The sequence below is a fragment of the Lynx canadensis genome, chromosome B1 (assembly GCF_007474595.2).
Source record: "Lynx canadensis isolate LIC74 chromosome B1, mLynCan4.pri.v2, whole genome shotgun sequence".
In the NCBI taxonomy this organism is placed as follows: domain Eukaryota; kingdom Metazoa; phylum Chordata; class Mammalia; order Carnivora; family Felidae; genus Lynx; species Lynx canadensis.
Genome location: NC_044306.2, coordinates 202,391,523 through 202,412,346, shown reverse-complemented (window position 1 = coordinate 202,412,346; position 20,824 = coordinate 202,391,523). Strand labels below are relative to the sequence as shown.

General features: G+C 56.4%; 1 protein-coding gene across 3 annotated transcripts in view; it reads left to right on the top strand.

Annotated features, from left to right (window-relative positions):
• AFAP1 (actin filament associated protein 1) overlaps positions 1 to 20,824 on the top strand; it is a 131,265-nt gene that overhangs the window by 94,762 nt on the left and 15,679 nt on the right. For all 3 annotated transcript variants that reach the window (XM_030314273.1, XM_030314272.1, XM_030314274.1), the window contains 3 exons: positions 7,040 to 7,135; positions 9,820 to 9,901; positions 15,043 to 15,192. In XM_030314273.1, coding sequence (XP_030170133.1) covers positions 7,040 to 7,135; positions 9,820 to 9,901; positions 15,043 to 15,192 — 328 coding nt within the window. The remainder of the gene's footprint in view (positions 1 to 7,039; positions 7,136 to 9,819; positions 9,902 to 15,042; positions 15,193 to 20,824) is intronic.

Genomic DNA, 20,824 nt, shown 5'->3' with positions numbered 1-20,824 from the left:
TAAAATCGTACGTTAAGGTAGACACGTTCAGAACAGCACCGAGCACGCAGTGAGCGCTTCTGTAAGTGTGAGCTGCCGTCTCCGCCGCCGTTTGTTCTCGCTGTTACCGCGGTGCTGCCGCTTCTAGGTCTCAGTAAACGTACGAGCCCCAGCTGGAAGCAGCGTGAAAATCAGGATGAGAGCGGGATGCGTTCGAGGCCAGAGCTAGGGGCGTCCACATCACAGCCTCCAACCCTCCTTCGCTCGGGACGGCAAGATGCCTCCCGCGTGCCCACAGGACATCCCCGAACCCGGCCTCCTCATCTCCAGCCATCCATGTTGTTCCTGCACGCCCAGTAAGGGCGCAGGGGCAAGGGCTGGGGGGGGGGGGGCGCGCAGGCTCGCGAGGTCTTGGGGGCTCCTTGACGTTTAAACCATCGTGCCGGCCCACGTACAGCTGCTCGGATGTGGCTGGTTTCTCCCCCAGCCTCCGCGGTGGGCGTCCCTGCCTCCTGCCGCCCGGCCCCGTCAGGAGGCGGCCGCGGTCACTGCTTTCTTGCCGTGGGCTCTTCCCGTGTGGGAACGTCATGTGTCCAGGTTATTTCTATCCTCCTTCTCTGATGAGTGAAAACTGCGGTGGTGTTAAAAATATATCCACCTTGTCTTCTTTGTCAAGGGGAGTGGCGGTTACTGTTTTCAGTAACCAGAATGGAGACACCTGTGCCTTCTGTCCTTCAGCCCTGCCAGATGGCCCCCCTCTGTGCTGGGTCTCTCGAGAAGCCACATTTGGGCTCAGTTGGTTTTTCACTCTCGTACTCTGGTGTTCTGTTCTCAGTTCTCTTCTCCGTGTCTTTCTTTTGGCTTAATTCTTTATAGTTTTGGACTTCTATGGACTTGGTTGAATGATGAACTTCTCAGAGTTCATACTTAGATAATAGATTCTTAGCCTTTTTCTAATATACGTGCATCCATTTAAAGTCTCTGCAGAGACTTTTAAAGTCTAGCTGCGTCCTGTACATTCTGATGTTTGTATTTTTATTGTCATTCAGTTCAAGATGTTTTCTAATGTCTGTCGTGATTTCTTTTTTGGCCACTGATTTCTTCGGGAATACGTTGCTCACTTTCCACGTGTTTGGATTTTTAAAAATAATCTGTTTTCTTTTAGTTTCTAGCTGAATCTCGCTGTACTCGGAACTTCATATGATTTCACATTGCAGAGGTTTGCAGACTTGCGGTCAGTGTTGGGAAATGCCCTGAGTCTGTGCTGGGGGACGTGCATTTTGCGGTTGCTGGGTGCACAGGTCGACACGGGTTTTTCAGATCACAGTCATTAACTGTCATCTTCAGAACTTCTGATTCATTGCTTTTGTCCATATATATTGGTTTTGTGTATAGGATGAGATGTAAGGGTCAAAATCCATGTTCTTCCATGTGGATAGTCTGTCATTTTAGTGCCGTTGATGACCTGAATTGCCTTGGTTGGAAACGTATTGACCGTGGGCATGCGGGCCCACCTCTGGGCTCCCGTCTGTTGCATTAGTCTGCTCGCATGTGGTCGTGCCAGTGCCACGTCGTCTTGATGGCTGCAACTTTACACACAGTCTGGGAATTAGCTAGTCTGTGTCTTCTAACTTTGTTCTATTTTTTTCTAAATGATTTAAAACTTTGAAACAACAATTTTCTGTGAAATAAGCCAGTGCTGTCATCGTGGCTTTTTATTTCACATTGTCAAGTCCACAACTTTATGACTGAAGCAGATTTTCCCCCCGAATCAAAGAACTTCTGTCACAAGAGGAACAGCCCTTATTTATCTGAGAGACGGCGTGTTAGAGTGACAGAGCGTGAGCGAAGGCTCTGAAATCTGGAATATATTTCTGGAAGGGCTTTCGCCCATCAGGATGTTTGAGGTCAGCAAACTCTTTCCCATTTATCTGCCAAGTGGAGGTGATAGTGATCAGAATTATCACAAAGACAGGCTGAAAAGTTACACAAATGCACACTTAGAACTGTAATCAACTGTTGGAATGTAAGTGTCACCCCTTAGGGTTCCTCGTGTAGAAACTCTAAAACAACTCTCTGACGTGAACTGTGGTGTGAAACAGGGGCCGTGTCTTTGTTAATATAAACTGCCGTGTTGTTGTCCCAAACTTATTATCCAGGCTTTTGGTATTTTGAAGAGCAGCTTTAATGGCCCAGCTGACGTTCTCTGAGGCCGCTGTCAGGTGCGGAGAGCAGGAGGGCCGCGTGGGGTCTGCACCTGACCTGCCCCACGCCTCTTCAAGAATTGTGGCCAAGTTTGTTTCTCTTCCTCTGGTCTGCAATGTCCGTTACCAGCTGCTCAGGCCAAAACTAACTGACTGTGTGTGTGTGTGTGTGTGTGTGTGTGTGTGTGTACAGATGCTGAAAACATGAGCCATTTTGTAGGGGTCAGTCAGAAGACAACAGCCAATGTTCCCAGAAACGGAGTGGTCAGGTTTCCTTAAAAAATGTGCAGAGATTGTGTTTCTGGAGATGAGGGCTCGAGTTAAAAGCAAACAAAAATACCACAGAACATATAACAATTTGTTTCCTGAAGGGTTTGTGATTCTGAATTTGGATCCGGTTCTCTTAAATACCTATTGAACCTCTCGTGGAATGTGGCTCTTTAAAAAGAAACACATTAATACGAACTCTTCCTTTGCAGCTATCCGAGCAACGTGGGTGATAAACCCTTTCTTTATTACTTCTGAATTAACCGTGTGGGGGCAGTTTGGCAATGAATGGAGATCAGAGCAGAAAGATAGTTTCAAAAAAGAAATTGGAAGTAATCCAGCCGGCTGGTTGGTCAAAACCGTGGAAGGAGACTAGCTTACGCCCCCCCATCTTTTCCACAGTGCCCTTCTCTGTACCTGGGCTGTGATTATGGTTGAGTCTGGGGGAAGGGAAATAATCCCATGTTGGCGGGATGCCAGGGATGGCCCCGAGCCTGGCCCCAGGTGTGTCCGGGTCCCCCGTGGCCTGCTGGATGCCGTCTCTTTCCCAGGCATCGCCAGAGACACTGCACTCTGTGCAAGGAATTTAAGTTCGGTCGCGGGAGCGAGGAGAAGTCGGTCGAGAAGAAAAGAACATCCTTTATGTACAGAGTTCTAAGCCTGCAGATACATGGGTTGGGTTTTTAGGAAAGGCTTCTCAGGAGAGGTGAGGACACCACGTGGCCTCGGTGGCGAGGCCACCGCATCTGGTGATGTCAGTGCGGCATCCCTTGGACCTTCGTGGGCAGAACGGGTCCAGCTGTGGAGCAGGGGAGAGGGGACACCGCGGTGAGTGGGAGAGAGTGTGAGGAGGTTAGCCTCCTGTGGGTGGGGTCGGTGCCACAGATGTGGCTATTATCTGCACACTCCTTTTTCGTGTTTTAGCTTTTTGTTCTCCAAGGATTTCAGAAATCTGTGCAGAGGCTTGGGGACAGGCTGTCATGAGAGTTTACTTACTTTATGTGACGGCCCGCTTTCTTTCCCCCTGGATTCCATTCATTCATCTTTCTTTCCCTATAGAAAACGTCAAGTCCATTTTATTTCCTTGTTCCCTCCTTTTTTTTTTTCTTCAATCAGATCTTCTTTCATTTTTTGAAAATGTTTATTTTTAAGCGAGACAGAAAGCACATGAGCAGGGGAGGGGCAGAGAGAGAGAGAGGGAGACACAGAGTCTGAAGCAGGCTTCACGCTGTCGGCACAGAGCCCGATGTGGGGCTCAGCCCCGTGAACCGTGAGATCATGACCTGAGCCGGAGTCAGACACTCGATGGACTGAGCCCCCCAGGTGCCTCCCAATCAAACTTTTTACGTTGCTGTTATCTGCTCGGCTTTGGGAAGACCCACATAAGCAAGATGCAGCCCCCTGTGGGAAAGCGGGCCCAGCTGAGGGGAAGACACGGGCCGGTGGGCGCACGGGGTGCGAGAGCCGTGTGCACGTGAGGACGGGGGTGCTGCTGCACACGCCGTGTGGGGCTCGCACGCCAGACATGTGGCTCCGAGGACGAGCCCCATCCGGCCGGGAGGAGAAGCACAGCTCCCCCCACACAGTTCGGATGGCCGCCCGGGAGGCCGGGAGGGACATCGGAGCCGCGTCACGGCGCCGTGGGCCCTCCCGCCTCGGACAGAGCGAGAGTGAGAAGGGACGGTTGCTTCTTGCGTGAACGCTTTGCCAGAGGGGGCTTCCTGCAGGTCGTGTTCTGCGGTGTGAAACGAACTTGGGAGCTTCCTTCCGGTTGGCACGGTTGTCCTGTGGTGCGTCCTCTGGGGCAGGCCACCGGGACGGGGACGGGAGCCCACGTGTGCCGCTTGCCTGCTCTGGCAGAAGCGCGGCTGGGCACGTCGCGTTCTGCGGTCCTGCCTCCCATGGCGGCCCAGAGGCCTTGTGTCCTGCATGTCCCGGGCGAGGACACTCAGCCTCCCGTATGGAGAAGGCAGTAGCGTTGGGGTTGAAACCCCGTTTCCGCCTGACCCCAGGGCCCCGGAGATTCCACTGCGTTGTACTCTTTCCCTTGAGAAAAGACAGAATCTTGTTCTTGGATCGAATAAAAATTTGCCTTGTCGACTACAGATCTGATAAAGCCGCAGGGGAGGTGTGGGGACAGAGGCCTGGCACAGGGCAGCAGGAGCGGAGTCAGCACGGACAGAGACTGGGGTGTCCGGAAGGCCCGGGTCGATTCGTGTCACTTCGGTGATGCTTTCACAGCTCAGAACCGACAATGAAAAAAAAAAAAAAAACAAAACTGTGGCAGCAAGTTCTCTGGGCTTTTCTTTCTTCTTCCTTTTTCCTATTTTAGCCCCAAACGTGTACCTTGCTTGATAGTTTTCTCATAAAACGGCTGAGCAGGAAAATGGCTGGCCGCGGTGTCCTGGGCTCCTGCGGGTTCCTGGCGCTCATCCCGGCGTCAGTGCAAGGCGGCGAGTTTGGGCATGTGTGCTGAGATCCCGTTGCAAAACCCCTACCAGGATATCTGGGGCTTTGGCACGTCAGTTCTGCCCCGAAGGTGCTTGGGTCGGACTCAAATTGCAGTTTAGTTCCAAAAGGAACAGAAGACGTTTTGAAGGAACCGCCGGCTAACTTCTGCCTTACCAGAATGCACGGCCCGCCGCCCCGGATCCCAGTCTGTCCTGTTCGCTGCCCATCCCCGGTGACCACAACCACGTCCAGCTCACTGCTGGAGCTCAGTGGTGATGGAGGGGACGGTGGGTGACCGTGGGGGTGCTGTGAGCACTGGCGGGGCTGAGGATCACCACACCTGTCCGTCAAGGGCGGGAGCCCCTCTGAGCCATCGGCGTCAACGGTGAGGACGCTCCCCATGGTGACGGTGCCGATGACCGGAGCAGCACCGCGTGCCAGGTGCCGGGTGCCGGCTCAGGCATTTTGCGGAGCGGGTCTCGTTTTCTCTTAATTTAATCACAGCCGTATACGTGGTGGGACAGGCCACCCTGACCCTCCCTCCTTTGCCGGTGAGGAAACGGAGGCTCAGCGAGGTCGGGGCCTCGAGCTGGTAGCTGAGGTTCTGGCTTCACATTTCGCTGAGAAGACAGAGCCGGCCAGACAGGAGCGTCCCCAGACTCCTGCCACCAGATACGCCGGCCTCTCTGTGTCCGCCTGCCTTCTCCGGACCCCGCCCTCCTGCTGCCTCTGGAAGACCCTCTTCTGCTCGCCTCCTCCCCGGGAGCCCCTCGGTCACTCCCCGCCCCCAGCAGAGGGGCTTTCTCTCTCCTCCTCCGTGCTCCGGGGAGCTGCACCCTCCCGCCTCGCCCCTGCTTCCCTGGCCGCTCCAGCTCATTCTTGCACAAGCCTCGCCCCTTTGGCTCAGCCCCCAAGTGCTGACCGGCTCTGGTCCTCCTCCTGGACCTGCGTCCTGCTCTGTCTGCCCTCCCTCTGGCGACTCACCCCCCGCCCCCGGGCTCTTCTCCCCTGACTGCCTAGTTCACTTCCAGCTCTGTCTGGAAGCTTGCCTTTGCTTCCACTCACCCGCCTCGCTTCTCCCCCACCCGCTGCTGCTCTCTGCCTCCCCCGTCGTCGGGGTATATGGCAGCACCCAGCCGCCTTGGAGTGGGCGCCTCCCTCCTGCCCCACCCACCGGCAGGGCCTGCTGGTTCTCCAGAATCTTCCAGAGGCCACTGTTCAGCTCCTTCCTGCCATCGCCCCGGCCTGCACTGCCCCCTTCTGTCCCCCGAGCCACCGCACGAGGGCCCAACTCCTTTCCTTCTACTTGTCCGTGTTCCTCCCTCTGTAGCGTGTGTGCGGTCTAGCACTTCTGCCGGGGCACGCTCCCTGTTTCAGGCACTGCCTCCGGCCATTTCAGTCTCACAGGTGGAACCGTCGCGTGTCTGCATGGCAGGTGGAAACACTGAAGCACAGAATAGGTCACCGGTTTGCCCAAGATGAAGGGCAGGATGAAAACCCAGGCAGTTGGGCTCTGGGGCCCGCACTCTCGGCCCCTGTGCCGTACCGCTTCTCAAAGTCAATCCCGTCACCCCTGGGCTTCTCACTGCACAAACCCAGCCCCCCTCGCTGGCCTGAGCGTGCTTTGTGACCCTTGGTGGCCTCTCCCCCGTCTCTGCCACACAGTACTAGGTGCTGTCCTTAAACACTTCCCATCCGCCACAGGGCCTTTGCACCCGTTGGTCCCTCTGCCTGGGCGCCTTTTCCGCCAGTTCCTCACGTGGCCGCATCCTTCTGGCCATTCGACTCCCGGCTTACGTGTCACCCCAGTGAGGCCTCCGGATCTTACAGATCAGCCACTCCCCTTTTGTTAAACATCACCTTCCAGTCTTTGGGCCCTTCTGCTGTCTTACTTTCCCTTCATGTTTGGGGGGTACCCATTGTTCACCGTGATCTCTGGATAATCCTGGACTGGAAGGCCCGTGAACGCAGGGCGTGGCCTGTGTCAGTCCAGGATCGGAGACACGTCTGGTGGGCGAGTGAGTGAACAGATGGCATCTTAGAACTTAAAGCCACGTGCTTTCGCGCCCACGGATTTTCCTCCCACGCCACGTGTCCCTGCCTTTGCGAGAGCTCAGACGTGTCTACGCCTCTTACAGGTGATCCGAGAGGTCTACAGTGGCTGCAGCGGCCCAGCGGATTCAGAGGGGCCTCCGCCATCAAGCTCCCCAGTGCACAAGACGGAGCTGGAGAAGGTAAGGGCGTGTTTCTTCCCGGGAGTGGTACCCTTGCAGTCGATATAGGCCTCCCTCAAAGTTTTGGTGACATTCTCTGAGGATTCGAGCACTTAAAGTTGGGAGAAAAAATGCAATTCAACTGCTTATGCCTCAAGTGCCTACTCTGTACAAAGCCCGAGTTAGTCACTGCGTAGACTGCATGGTTGGTTTGAGGTTCCCAGCGACAGACGCAGAAACAGGGCTAAAGGTGTTAATGGATTGGAGGTGCTCAAAGTCGTGGCTGTCATGTGGCTGCTCTGCGTGCCGCTCTGTCTGTGTGTGTCTGGGATCCAGCAGGCGCTACGCAAGTGCGCCTTCCCGAGGACCCGGGATGCGATCGTTCCCTGCAGACCAGGGTACGTTCCCTCTCTGCTCCGCGTGCATTTCACCTGTGGGAAGACGCAGTGAGCGCCCCGCACAGGGGCTGGAGGGTTGGCCTTCCTTGCCAGAAACATGTAAGCCCATCACTGTGGCACACACGCCCAGCCCCCTCTGGCCGTGCTTCCTGTGTCTGTACACGCGGAGATCTTCTGTGGGTAGCCTGGGTCCCAGGAAGCTTCTGAGTCCCCCCTGTCAGGCCCCCACGGCCAGGGAATGGATCCTTCTTTGTCTCTTCTCGTTTTAGTCTGGATTCTGCAGGAAGCAGAACTGATAGGGTGTGTGTGTTATCAACACATAAAATTTAAATATAAGATGTTTTATATAAGATTATGCGTGTGTGTGCACAGATACACACACACAAGTACACACTCATTTATACGTGAGGAGATGTGTTATGAGGAATTGGCTTATGTGATCACGGAGGCTGACAAGTCCAAAGTGTACAGTGTAGGTCTGCGGGCTGGAGGTGAAGTCTGCAGGCGGTCTTCTGGAGAATCCTCCCTTGCTGGGGAAGGCTGGTCTTTCTGCGCGGTGCAGACCTTCACCTGATTGGGTGAGGCCCACCCACACCGTAGTGGGGCAGTCTGCTTACTCACAGACCACTGATTTCAATGTTAGTCTCATCCACCCCACCCACCGCCTCCAAGTTGACACGTAAAATTAACCTCACAGGCCTCACCCAGACATTGGGACACGGCGGGCCTGTTTGTTTTTCTCCTGATAGCAAAACTAATGCCTGTTCGCTGTAGAAACTCAGAAAGGCCAAGAAGTAGAAACAGGACGAAGGAAGTCACTCGTGAGGCCACCGCACGGAGGAGGAAGCTCCCCGTAGCAGTGCGTAGGTTTAGCTGGCTTAGATGGTCTGATGCATAGCATGGCTTATGCCGCTTTTCCTCCATTACGTGTGTGTTATGAGCAACGTTCCCAGTTTTGAAACCTTGTAAGGGGCAGCAAACGCGTCTGCGTGTTCAGCACGTGTCTCGTACCAAAGACCCGTGCCTCTGCTGCTGTTCGGATCGGTCCCCCGCCCTGGGCCCCTGCTAGGGGATCGGTCCCCCGCCCCAGGCCCGTCTCCCTCTTCAGACAGATCCAAACGGCACGGCACTTGGAGTCTCTCCCACAAGTCTTTGCTGCGTCTCTGTTACCTGAGATTAGACTCCCAGGAGCTGGCCTACGAGACCAAGCGGTGGAAATCTTTTCTAAGATTTCGCTTCCTGTTGCTAAGCACGCTGCTTTCCAGATAGGCTGCTCTGGGGCCCATTCGCTATGGGCTGCACGTCAGGGCCCCCCATTCACCATCCCTTGGCCGTTCTCCTTCTCTCTGGTCTCCAAGGCTGTCCTGTTAGTGCCTGGCCAGGCCTGCCGACCCGGAGCCCAGGGGTGCTTCCTGGCCCGAGACTGGAGCAGTGCCGGCTCGCAGCCATTCTGTCCCTGGCACTCGGCACATGACCGGTTCCCACTAAATGACGCAATTCCCTCACTGCGGCTCTCCCGGGCCCCGCCGCGGGAGTGCAGACGCCTGTCTGCCGTCCTCGGGCAGCACCGCCCAGACCCCGCGTTGGCAGCTGATGGTGCGTGGGCCCTGGTATCATCCAGATCTCTTCTCTGTCTCTGGCCGAGGCTCTGCGGGGCTGGGCTGTGGGGCTGGACCCGAGGTCCACTTCCTCCACCATGATGCCACGGGTCTCTGGCCAGGATGGAGACTCCAGCTCTGAACACTACCCCTTCTTCAGATGCCGCTCAGGGTCCTGAGGACGCTCCCTACATCAGACGCCGGACGCAAACGATTGCGCGGATGTGCGTGTGCCCTCGGGCGCTTTTGACAGTGCCCGGGCTCTGTGTGTCCTCGGAGTGTTTGTTACGAGCAGATCTTTGACCTTCCCCCGTAATTGGCAGACGACAGGAAGAAAGGAGATGGGTGGTGGGCTGTTTATTTCTGGGAGGATCGTGTGGCTCAGTGAGGCTTGGTGAGGGGAATGTTCTTTTGCAACCTAATGTTTTTCAAAATTGCTTGCGAGAAGTGACGTGGGTGAGGGGCGGTATAGAGCGCTTGTAAGCACCGCCACCTCGGCGAGTTCTTCCCCCTTCCCCGCCATCTGGGAGCTGTAGCAGCGAGCCGGCCAGCGGTGAGCCCCGTGCTCGAGCCCCGGCTCCTTCTGGGCTGTCGCGAACTTGGCCCGCGCTTCCTCCCGCTGCGGAGAGGGCTTTTGACTGACCCGGGATGCGTCACTCGGCCAGCGTGAACCACCGTGAGCATAACTTGGTCCTTTGTGCCCTCACAGAAACTGTCTTCTGAGAGGCCGAGCTCCGACGGGGAGGGCGCTACTGAAAACGGAATCACCGTGTGTAATGGAAAAGAACAAGGTGAGTTCTGCTCGTGCTGGAAACACGTAAACCACAAAGCAAAAACCAAAGTGAGAAACAAAATTTAAGAAACTAGTCGGCTTTGTGAACTCTGAGACCATCTGCTCGGTGGCTCGGTCGTGTGTGTCATCGCCCAGAAGTGCACGGAAACCCCCTTGGACGATGCGAGCCCACGTGTTCGCCTGCCGTCCTGCCGAGCCCTGGCCTCGGTTTTTCCCCATCGTCCTGCGGGTGCCCTGCACATATTTAAACCTTCGGGCTCCCAGACCTGATGTATCGCCAAGAGGAATTTGCGGTGGGGAGACCTGAGTGTCCGTGAAGAGTGGGTGGGCAGTGTGGTCGGCAGCCCGTGGCCCGCTCCACGTCACCTACACGTAGCCCAAGAGCCCAAGCAAGCCCTCCCACTGCGTGAGGGCCCTTCCCAGCGTCCCCTGTGCGGGACGCCAAGGCCAGGCTCACAGACTTCTTCTGGTCATTTGAAATCAGAGGTTCCGAAAACGTCTTTTATTCACCTTCACGTAAAAACCATTTGTGTAAGCCGTGGTTCAACACTTCCTGTCCCCAGGAAGCAGTGGCTCCCCTGCCCTCCTTGAGCCCCCGTGCCCACCGTTTTCCCTTCTGTCTCTGTGAGCCTGACAGCTCAAGGAAACGCACATGAGTGCAGCCGTACGGTACTGTCCCTTCGTGGCCGGCTTGTTTCACTCACCACGATGTCCTCAGGGTCCGTCTACATGGGAGCAGCTGTCAAGGTGTCCTTCCTCTTAAGGCTGGCTGCCATCCCGTTGTCTGGACGGACCAGGCTGGGTTTATCCGTTCCTCCATCAGCAGACGTTTGGGCTCCTCCGCGTTTTGGCCGTCGTGAATGGAGCTGCTGTGAACGTGGGCGTATGGAGTTTGAATTCTCTTTTTCTAAGTCAGCTTCACAAGGCGTAAATTTGTGCAGTAAAATCCACGCTTTTTGGCACATAGTTCTTTGAGCTGAGACAAACACGGGCCTCTAACCATCACCGCAAGCAAGATGTGGAACGTTTCTGTTACCCCGAAACGCTCCCTCGTGCCCCCGGCAGCCACTGGCGTGTATTGTGTCCTCTCCAGAAGGCCCTGCGAGTGGAATCAGGCGGTACGTGGCCTTTGGGTCTGGCCTCTCTGTCTAGCTCAGCGCCCTGCAGATGCGCCCACACTGTAGCACGCCCCACACAGTCTGCTCCTCTGTGTGGCCGAGCCGCATGCCGGCGTGTGTGGACCACGGCTTGGGTATCCCCCGCCGCCTGGACAGCTGGGGGTTTCCAGGTTTGAGTGCAGTGAGCAAGGCTGTCCTAGACATTCGCAACAGGTTTTCGTTTCTGTTGGATAAATATCTAGGGGCGTGGCTTGTCAGTCGTGTGCATTCTCACCACCTTGCCGCTGTCATTTTGTTTTGTTCTATACATTTCGGCCCTTTCTGTGGGTGTGTGGAGCTACGTAGTTGTGGCTTGAACTTGCACTTCCCTGAAGATTAGCGATGTTAACTGAGCATTTTTAACGTGCTCATTTGCCCGCCACATCTCACCCGAAGAAACGTCTGCCCGGATCTTTTGCCTGTATTTGTATTGGGTTTTTGTTCATATTATTGACTCTAGAGAGTTCTTTAACGTTTTGAATATAAGTCCTTTATCAGTGTGTTTTGCATGTAGTCTCTCCCAGCCTGTGGCTTGTGTCCTTCCCGGGGTGTGTGGCCTGAGAGGAGGCTGGGATTTGTGGGTCGTGGGGACGTTTCCCCTGTGCAAAGCCAACAGCCTGTGTGCTTGCAGCCCCGTGACCTTGGCTTCCCAGGGGAGCGGTCCGCCCACCCAGCTCAAATGCACTGTGCCAAGCAGGCGTCTCCCAGCTCGGAAAGGAAGTCCCCTTAAACCAAATAGCAATCCAGGCACTAAGAATGTTAAAACCCAAGTAAGCTGGCCTACTGCGATACTAGAAGCTTCACACCGGAAGGTCACGATCTCTGCCTTTGCCCCTGCGATTCCCTAGCTTGGTCGTGTCTGGGTGTAATTTTAGTCTTCTCCGTCGGAAGTTACTCAGTGGAAGGTATCATCTGCGTCTTCCGTGGGCACATTATGTGTAATCAAAGCCCGAAAAGCAGTCTTTACATTTTGCCCCAAAACAGAATAACATACAATCTCCGGTCCCTGCTCGGATGTTGAGGCACGGCACACATTGTTGGTCTCTGTCCTTGTTTGCCATTTCCTCTCCCGGGTCCCTGCTGGAAATTAGGTTCACAGAATGATACGAATGTCTGTATATACGTGTTACAGAACATACGTGTGTGTGTGTGTGTGTGTGTGTGTGTGTGTGTGGAGAGAGAGAGGGGGAGAGAATATATCTGTACCTAAGCACCCACCTTCTCACTCATGACCGATTTGCAGTCGAGAGATTTCAACACAGCTCCCCATATCCCTAGCCATCTTGTGACTCAGGTTCTCCACTGGCCGTAGGGATGTGTCTGGGCTGATGATATTTATGGCTTTCAAAATGCTGGGAGTTGGCTTTGCTTCGGTGGTCTGTCCCTCACTGCCTGCCAAGCACTGACGGCGTGTGACGTTTGGACCCTGCGGCTTTCCTGGTCTCTGAATTTATTGGAGAGTTCTGAGTCTTGGAGGTGTCTTCATGATTCCATTACGTGTGTCAAATCCTGCCTTCTGTGTAGCGAGCAGCATCAACACATTCTCACGTCCCTACATACTTTGGCTCTTCCTTCCAGGGAGTCCCTTCTGCTTTTGTAAAAAATTAATCAGTGGTCCTTCAGGGAATTAGAAGCATCGGGTCTTTTCTTGGTGGTCAGGTACTTTCCCAGCAGGAGAAAATGCTGGTAGAATCAGAAGTAAATGTAACGTCTTCGCTTTGAGCCACAAGGAAGAACTCCGTGTGCTTCCCAAGCTCTGCGGAAGGGGGTGTTCAGGGCACGCCGGGAGCGCCTTCCTTTCAAAGCTTAGTTTGAACGGGACTGCGGTCAGAGGTGGTCTCGAGGCTCTTCCGAAACGCTTTGGTGTGGCCACACGGAAAGCACAATGACAGAGTCGTCCCGACCGCGGACGCCCACGTCTGGGGGTAGCTGGGGGGGTGGGGTGGGAATGTGCCAGTCCACGAAGATGGCAACAGGTTCTTGGTGTGTTATTTGAAGAGAGGAGGGGCGGGCGCTGGGAGAGCGTAGGGGAGGCGGGGTGCTTGTCCTGTGCTCCATCCATGGGCCTGTGTCACACCAGGGCTTCACGAGGTACCACAGCCTGGAGGCTGAAAGCACGGACGTTCGTTTCTCACGGTCCGCAGGCGGGAGCCCTACCTGGAGGTGCCATCAGAGCTGTCTGCTGGTGAGGGCCTCTTCCTGGCTTGCAGACGGCCGCCTCCCGCTGTGTCCTCACGTGGCCTTTCTTCCGTGTTCAGTCTCTTATTAAGAAGGGCACTGATGCTGCGGGATCAGGGCCCCACCCTTATGATCCTGTAACCCCATCACCAAATACAGCTGCACTGGGCTTGGAGCTTCAATGCAGGGGTTCTGGGGGGCACCTACTTTCAGTCTGGAACAAAGGCTGTGTTGACCCAGAAGTTTGGCTTGGCTTCTTGTCTTTCAACCGTCGTTTCTTTCTAGAGAGGCAATAACGGTGAACACAAAGTGACTCGAACTCGGGATGGTGCTGAGTCTGCCGGGCCAGGGAGTGCGAGAGCAGGCCGGGTGGGACCGGGATGTGGGCCCGTGCCTGGTGTCCCCAGGGCCAGGTGGGATGTGAGCCTGCCCCTGGTGTCCCGTGGGTCAGGTGGGACGTGGGCCCGCGCCTAGTGTCCCCAGGGCCAGGTGGGACGTGGGCCTGTGCCTGGTGTCTCACGGATGGCAGATTGGGACTGGAGGAGAGAGAACCACCCAACCCCCTCGCCCACCCCCATCGAGAGAGCGATCGTGTCAGTCTGTGTTACAGGGGCCTTTAGGAATGAGGCCTAGGGTTGTAATCCCTCACCCCCCAGTCCCCTGTCTCTGAAATTATTCTGTGTGTGTTTAAGGTATGTTCCTTTGGGCCCAGGATGAGCAGGAGGGGAGAGAGGTCCTCACTTTCATTACATTGTCAAAAGACCCCTTGTGGGTTACAGATTGGGAGGCTCGAGTCACCCTGGACACGGCGACACCAGGAGGGCGATGGGAAGCCCCTCTCCCGGCCCACCCCCCTCCGTAGTGAAGCCACACTGGCCCCTCCCGGAGGCTCATTGTCCTGTGCGATTCTGGCAAAGGTGCCTTTTCCCCTTGGATCCAGTACCAGGCACGCAGTGGCCGTCAGGTGAGGGGGGTGAGTGACATCTCCTTCGCACAGTTGCCGTGGGAGGAAAGGTCTTCCTTGGCCCCCGCTTCCGGGTGCGCTTTCTCACGCACCTTCCGATTTCTGCGAGATCCCAGGCGGGGGTCCCGAGTTGCCAGATGTTTCTGTTTCCCAAGGGGGGCCGGAAGTCATTTTGGTGCACAGCGTCTGCGTATTTGGTACATTCAGTGCGACTTCGTAACTTCATGCCGTGCAGGCCAAAGCAGAGCGTGATGGGCTCAGATGGAAGCTGCCGTCCTGGGCGTTCTGGGGAGGGTGAGGGGCTGGTGGAGGGCTCCTGGGACTGGGGAGGACCCGCGTCCCCCTGTCCCTCCGTCAGCCCCTCCCCAGGCCTCTCTGCTTCTTTTCATCCCTCCCTCCAGCCTCACAGCCTCCGTGTTCCTGACGCTCCCCCTGCCCAGAAGGCTCTTGCTTGGTCCGGCTGCCTCCTCGTCTCCCAGCTGGCGGTTCAAAGTGGCCCCTCCAGGCGGCTTGCCCACCGCCCGGGGCCTGTCCACGTCACCCCAGTGTAGACCGTGCGGGCCCGGCTGCCATCAGGCCTCCTCTGTGTGTGACTGCATGTGTGCGTGTGTACACGTGCTTGCACACCCGTGTGCATCGTCTCTAGCACATACACTCCTTCTGAACACCTGTTTGCTGTATTCTTTTGTGTCCACGCCAGCAGTCGGCTCATAGCAGGTGCTCAATGAGTACAAATTGAAGAAAATAAAATGGACTGCGATTTATGCTCTGTCCCTGATTTTTTCCGTTAAAGTCTACAACTGACACTCTCTCTCTCATTTCCATCGTCACTCTTAACAGTTAAGAGGAAGAAAAGTTCCAAATCAGAGACCAAGGGAACCGTGTCTAAAGTCACTGGGAAGAAGATCACCAAGATCATCGGCTTGGGGAAGAAAAAGCCCTCGACGGATGAGCAGACCTCGTCCGCGGAGGAGGACGTCCCCACGTGCGGTAAGCCGGGGTTCCCCGGCCGGGAGTGGCGCTCACCCCACTTGTGTCCTTCTTTCCTGGAGTTGCCTCTGCATCGCGCGGGCTTTTCCCAGTCGGGCTTGTGATCATCTGAATGGTGGAAAAGGCGCTACATTTCTGCCGCTTATTAATAAAAGATCGTGCCGGGGTTTGAGACGATCTCCGAGGTTCTTTCAAGATGAAAAACAAATTCCTGCTGTGATCCCGTGAAATTCTCCCAGAGTCCTTTTAAGCATTTCTGAGCTGGGGCACACGTGCCTTGGCGAACGAAGGAGGGAGCGTGGGGCTCGGTGCGGCGTGAGTGGGGTTACCGCTGGCGTTCCCCCCGGGCTACAGCAGTAGAACGAGCATCCTGGCGGTGCTGTCGCTCAGCCCATCACCTCAAGTCCCTTCTGAGGGGCTGCCCTGTCCAGGAAGGGGTGGGCACCCGCAAAGCGGCCCCGGCCCTCCTGTGTGAACAAGGAGTCACGGGAGGAGACGTGCAGTGCGGCCTGGTGACAGAGGAGGGAAGCCGGCACAGCGGGAGAGTGTCACAGGGACCCTGGCCAGGTGGAGGCCCGGTAGGGCAGCCTCTGGGGAGAAGTGGAGGGTGAGGTTGGACAGGTGTCCTGTTTCCTTGGCCACCGTGCAGCCGTTCTCAGGAGAACAGCACCGAAAGCCGGACGGCGGGGCTTTGGCCTCTATTAGGAACCGAGGGTAGGCTGTGGGTGCTTGTAGACCCGCGGCACAGCCAGTGTTCTGTCCCTGCAGGTCCCTGGTCCCCTCCCTTTGCAGACTCACCCTGTTCACCCCTCTCTCCGCGAGCATCCATCTGCCCGGGGTATCGGGCTTTACTGGGAAGTAATGCCGCCCCACGTGCCCGAGTTGGCCATACAGACAAGGGGAAGTTAATTCAGCAGCTGTCACATGCCAGGGCGCGAGCCGTGTGCCAGGAGGACGCTAGGGAGAGGTAGCACTGTGGCGGAGGGGCAGGCTGCAGAGTGCTGGACGCAGGCACGTGCCATACCCCGAGGGCAGGTCGCGGGGAGTCCCGGCTCCCCTCTGGCCTTGACGGTCGGGGTTCGAGGAAGCCACACGCATGAGACTTCCGCGGGCCCTGTAGAGACCTGTCCTTCGTCAGGCCGGGGCAACCCTGGGTGGTGGCGCACGTGCCGTGGAAGCCGGCTGGGGAGTCCTCTCAGGGAGGTCCCGTTAAGCCGCCATCTCTGGATTGTCGGGGAGCGCCCTGGTAGCGGAAGGAGGCCAAGGGTCTAGGAGCCTGTGCATTCAGGTCCCTAAACTTGGCAAATGGCAGTGGGGTCATAGGGGCGGGCTGACTGATGCTCTGTCACTGCCCTACATGAAGGAGGGGGCATCACCTTGTTGAAATTACAGCAGGGGTGGGGCAGGGCTCTAGCACAGAGGGGTGACGCCAGGATGCTGTTTCCCTTTTGCCTCTGACTTTCTTGGTGCGGCAAGAGTCTCTGGGTGGTGTGGGACTGTCCCTCCTTCCGCACTGGCCCTGGAGGGGAGTTAGGGATTAGCGTTGCAAGGAGGGAGCCGTCCAAAAAAGGAAAGAGAAATTCTGTCACGAAAAGCAAACATTGACGTGGGAGGCGAGCTAGACCGCAGGGTCCAGACGCTGAGCTCTGGAAGGCCTTGGCCTGCGGGAGCCTCACAGCCCGTGGAGGCGCAGCTGGCCCACGGGCCCGACGCTGCTCCTTCCCTGGAGCTCCCTTCTGCATAGCCCTTCGCTCCCCGGGAGACTCCCCCGCTCATAACCCCTCGCACACGGCCTCATTGTATTGGCCATCCGGCACTGCCAGAAATCCTTTGCTGGTACTTTCTTGGAAACGCTTGGTCACTCAGAGGGCAGAGAGGGTGAGTCTGAAACCTGTAATATGCAGGTGTGGATTTCTATCAAGCTGCTCAGTGGATATCTTTCGTCTCTGTTAAGAGAACCTTCTCTGTCCACAAAATTTTAAAATTGTCATTTAGATCTTCGCTGGGCCCAGGGGCCACAGAAGGGGTCTGTAGAGAGAGGCAGGAGGAAAATGACTATTCTCAATTATTCTAGTACCTCTGTAAAGTTTTACGCAGAAAATGTCAGCTGGATAAAGGCCAGAGACGCCAACCCTGCCGAGTGGTGGCCGTGCGGCTGCTGGCCCCGTGCGGCAAGCAGAGGGGAGCTGAGCCGATCGGGCCGGAAGGACCGTGCCGCTGGGCGGGCCGACGCGAGCTCCCGGGAGCGATCGAGACCTGGGTTCAAATCCAGCCCTTCCATGAAATGCGGCCCAGCAGGTGGGCCTCCGGGTGTGTAATAACGATGCAGTGAGGGTAGGAGATGGTTTCTGCAGGCTCTCCACGGGGAGTGGGCAGGGGCAGTGGGTCCCGCGGCCGCTGACCAGGTCAGCCCAGCCAGCCCTGTACCACTGCCCATTACCGCCCCGAGGCCCTGAAGTGATGGTGAGCGTCAGCCCGGTGCGCTCACATACCGCCACGTGCAGGCTGCGGCCTGAGACGTGCACCAGACCCCCCGGCAAAGAGGGATCTTCTGTGGGCCCCCTTCTGGTGCTTGCCTGTCCCTGTCTACACTCGGCAGGGGTCGGGAGACACGTGTCCTCATCCTCTCCGCCCCGTCTGTCCACTGCCGGACCAGCGTGCAAGCCCCACCTGGCCGCCGTCTCTGTGCCCTCCAGGCCACCAGGCGCGAGCTGTGACAACTCAGGGTCCTCTGCTGAAACGAGAGCTGCTTCTGCCTCCCGGTTCAGAGCCTCTGATGGTCGTGTCCCAGCCTGATTCCACAGCTGTCCCTCCCATCCTCCTGGGTCACGTTCACACTGCCTGGCTCCCTAGTCACGCCCCAGTGCCCGGTGCAGAGCCTGGCAGACAGGGGCAGTGCAGCCCACGCCCACCGACTGGCTGAATTACCTTCAGCAAATTGTGGAATCTGTCTAGGCCTCAGGTTCCTCCTCTGGGAAATGGGCCCATGCTTACTTTGTCTTCTTAAGAAAGTTAAAGATGAGGGGCGCCTGGGTGGCGCAGTCGGTTAAGCGTCCGACTTCAACCAGGTCACGATCTCGCGGTCCGGGAGTTCGAGCCCCGCGTCAGGCTCTGGGCTGATGGCTCAGAGCCTGGAGCCTGTTTCCGATTCTGTGTCTCCCTCTCTCTCTCTGCCCCTCCCCCATTCATGCTCTGTCTCTCTCTGTCCCAAAAATAAATAAACATTGAAAAAAAAAATTTAAAAAAAAAAAAAAAGAAAGTTAAAGATGAAATCATGAAACACTGAGCTCCAGGCTTAGTAAGTAATGTTGTTGTTATTTGCTCACCTGATGAGCTTATTTTAAAAAACCCAAGCAGACAGACAGACAGACAGACCAAAGCAGCGTGAGGGCAGTACTGGGGGGAGCAGCCTGGGTACTGAGAAATACAGAAGCGGGTGGAAGGAGAGGTGCCGGGTCTAAGGTGGAGGTCTCTGTGGAGGCAGCATGACCTGAGCTAGTGAGAGGCCTTGCTGGATATTCCCAGGGTCCCTTCTACATCTAGCATTCTGTGACTTTGTGGAGTTTTCAACAGTAGGGTTTTTTGGCACGCGGGGAAACTCTGTACCTCTCCCCTTCTGTCACAACCTGCCCCACAGGACATCAAGTGACCTTTAATCAAGGGGGAGGAAAGAGTCCTTGACATAAGTCGCTGCCCTGGGGTGTTGGCATCCTCGTTCTTGGACACGTGAGCCTTTGGGGGGCAGGCATCTAAGGTGGGCAGGGGAGTTCTGCCGTGGGCGGGACCGGGACCAGCCAGTGGCAGCGTCAGGACGTGTGGTCTCCCCTCCTTCCCCTGGGCGTCTCCTCCCGGCTGATTGTAAGCCAAGGCTCGCCGCAAGTGAAACCACCATCGCACTGGGACCAGAGCCCTCCCGAGAGGGGACCAGAGCCTGGCAGGCAGACGCCACGTTTCTCGCCCTGCGGAGAACACGGGACGCTCGGCCCCGCTCCCGCCTGCTCTCCCCAGCTGCTTGTGCTTGAGAGCACCTGGCGCTGAGGCCTGAGACGCCAGCGATCCAAACGGCCGCGTGCGAGAGTGTGTGTCCGTCTCCGGCCCATCGAGCTCTCAGGGAACCTTGAGCCTCTTGCCACGGTTTCGCGAGAAACGTTAGCGTTCAGAGCAAGACTAATCTGAAAACATCAAACTGAAATTCCCAAACTGTTAAGATACGCTGACGTCTCACCTGACACGATGGGTGGGATCTTATAAAAATAAAATTGCCTCCGAATTGCCTCGTGCGGTTCCTGGAACTGACCCGGACCCGGGTGGCCGTTGAGCCTGGGGGGTACGGTTCTCGCGGCAGGACCCGTCCCTCCCTGTCTTTAGCGGGCCTGGCTGCGCTTTGGCACCATCTGGTGGTGGGTATGTGCTACAGCTGAAATGTGCATGGGGCCCGTTGGGATCCCTGTCCCCCCACCCTGTGACTCCAGATGCCCTAGATGGCTGTGTGTCATTTCCCTGTGCTCCCTCCCCAGAAGATGGGATTTTTAGGCCACCCCTTTCTGGAAGAGCAAAGGGCAGCGAGCCTGGTGGTGGAGGCCTGCTGCCCGATGTGGACGCGTCAATGTGGTGTTCACTGTGTGTAGAGACCGGCCTCGCGTGCACTGTGATTTTCCCTTTTGCCTTTCCCTTTTTGGGAACTGAAAACAAATCCGAGGAAGGCGTCAAATACGGTAATTTCATATGGTGTCATGCTCAAACAAAATGAGGATTTGTCCAGTGTAACCATTCCGTTTGGGACTCAGATGTCAAGAAATTGATAGTATTGGTGACTCTGGGCCAGATTCAGCCAGGGAAGAAAATATCACGAGAGTGCCTGGACCTGTTCCAGAGATTACCATCGCCCTGGTTAGTGGAGCCGGGCTCCATAACTGCCCCTGCCATGCTGCAGGGCCGTGTGCCCGCGCGAGAGTGCCCCCGCGTGCCGAGCTCTGCAATAGAAAGCCACATGCAAGTGTGATGGCAGTGTCGTCGCTGTTCCTGAGAAGTCATCTAGCTCCTAGGTCTTGTCGCTCACATTCCTCAATAAATATCCTAGCGTCTCACTCCCGCATCACCCTGTGCACCAAGGCCAGGTTCCCGTGATGCTTTCCGAGGTTCTAACAATCCAGGCACCTCCTGTCCCCCCAAGGCCGCCCTGTCCCTGAACTGCTCCTGCCAGCCCCAGTCACAATGTCTGTCAGTGCCCTGGAGCCCACCGCCTCCTTGTGAAACTTGGTCACCTGTGTGTCCACTAAGTTCCTGGAGAGCAGTCGCTGGCCTGAACAAGTCACAGGTCCAGAGAGACCCCCTCCTTCACAAAGGAGCCCTTTCAGACTCCGGTTGGACTCCAGCCTCTCCTCCTGTCCCTGCAGCCTCTCCTAGATGTGTGAGACACGAGGAGCTCGGGTCCCAGGCACTTGAGCCGATGGGCTGGCTTCTCCCCTTGTTCCCCAGTTTCACAAGTACAGCAACTTAGCCCCAAATGAAACTTCTAGTTCCAGGAGAAGCAGTGCACCTTGCGGTAGAACTGACGTCACCCTGAGCCAAATGAAGACTTAACATCTTACATGTGCATTTTATGCGTGAATTCATTGAGCAAATGATTATA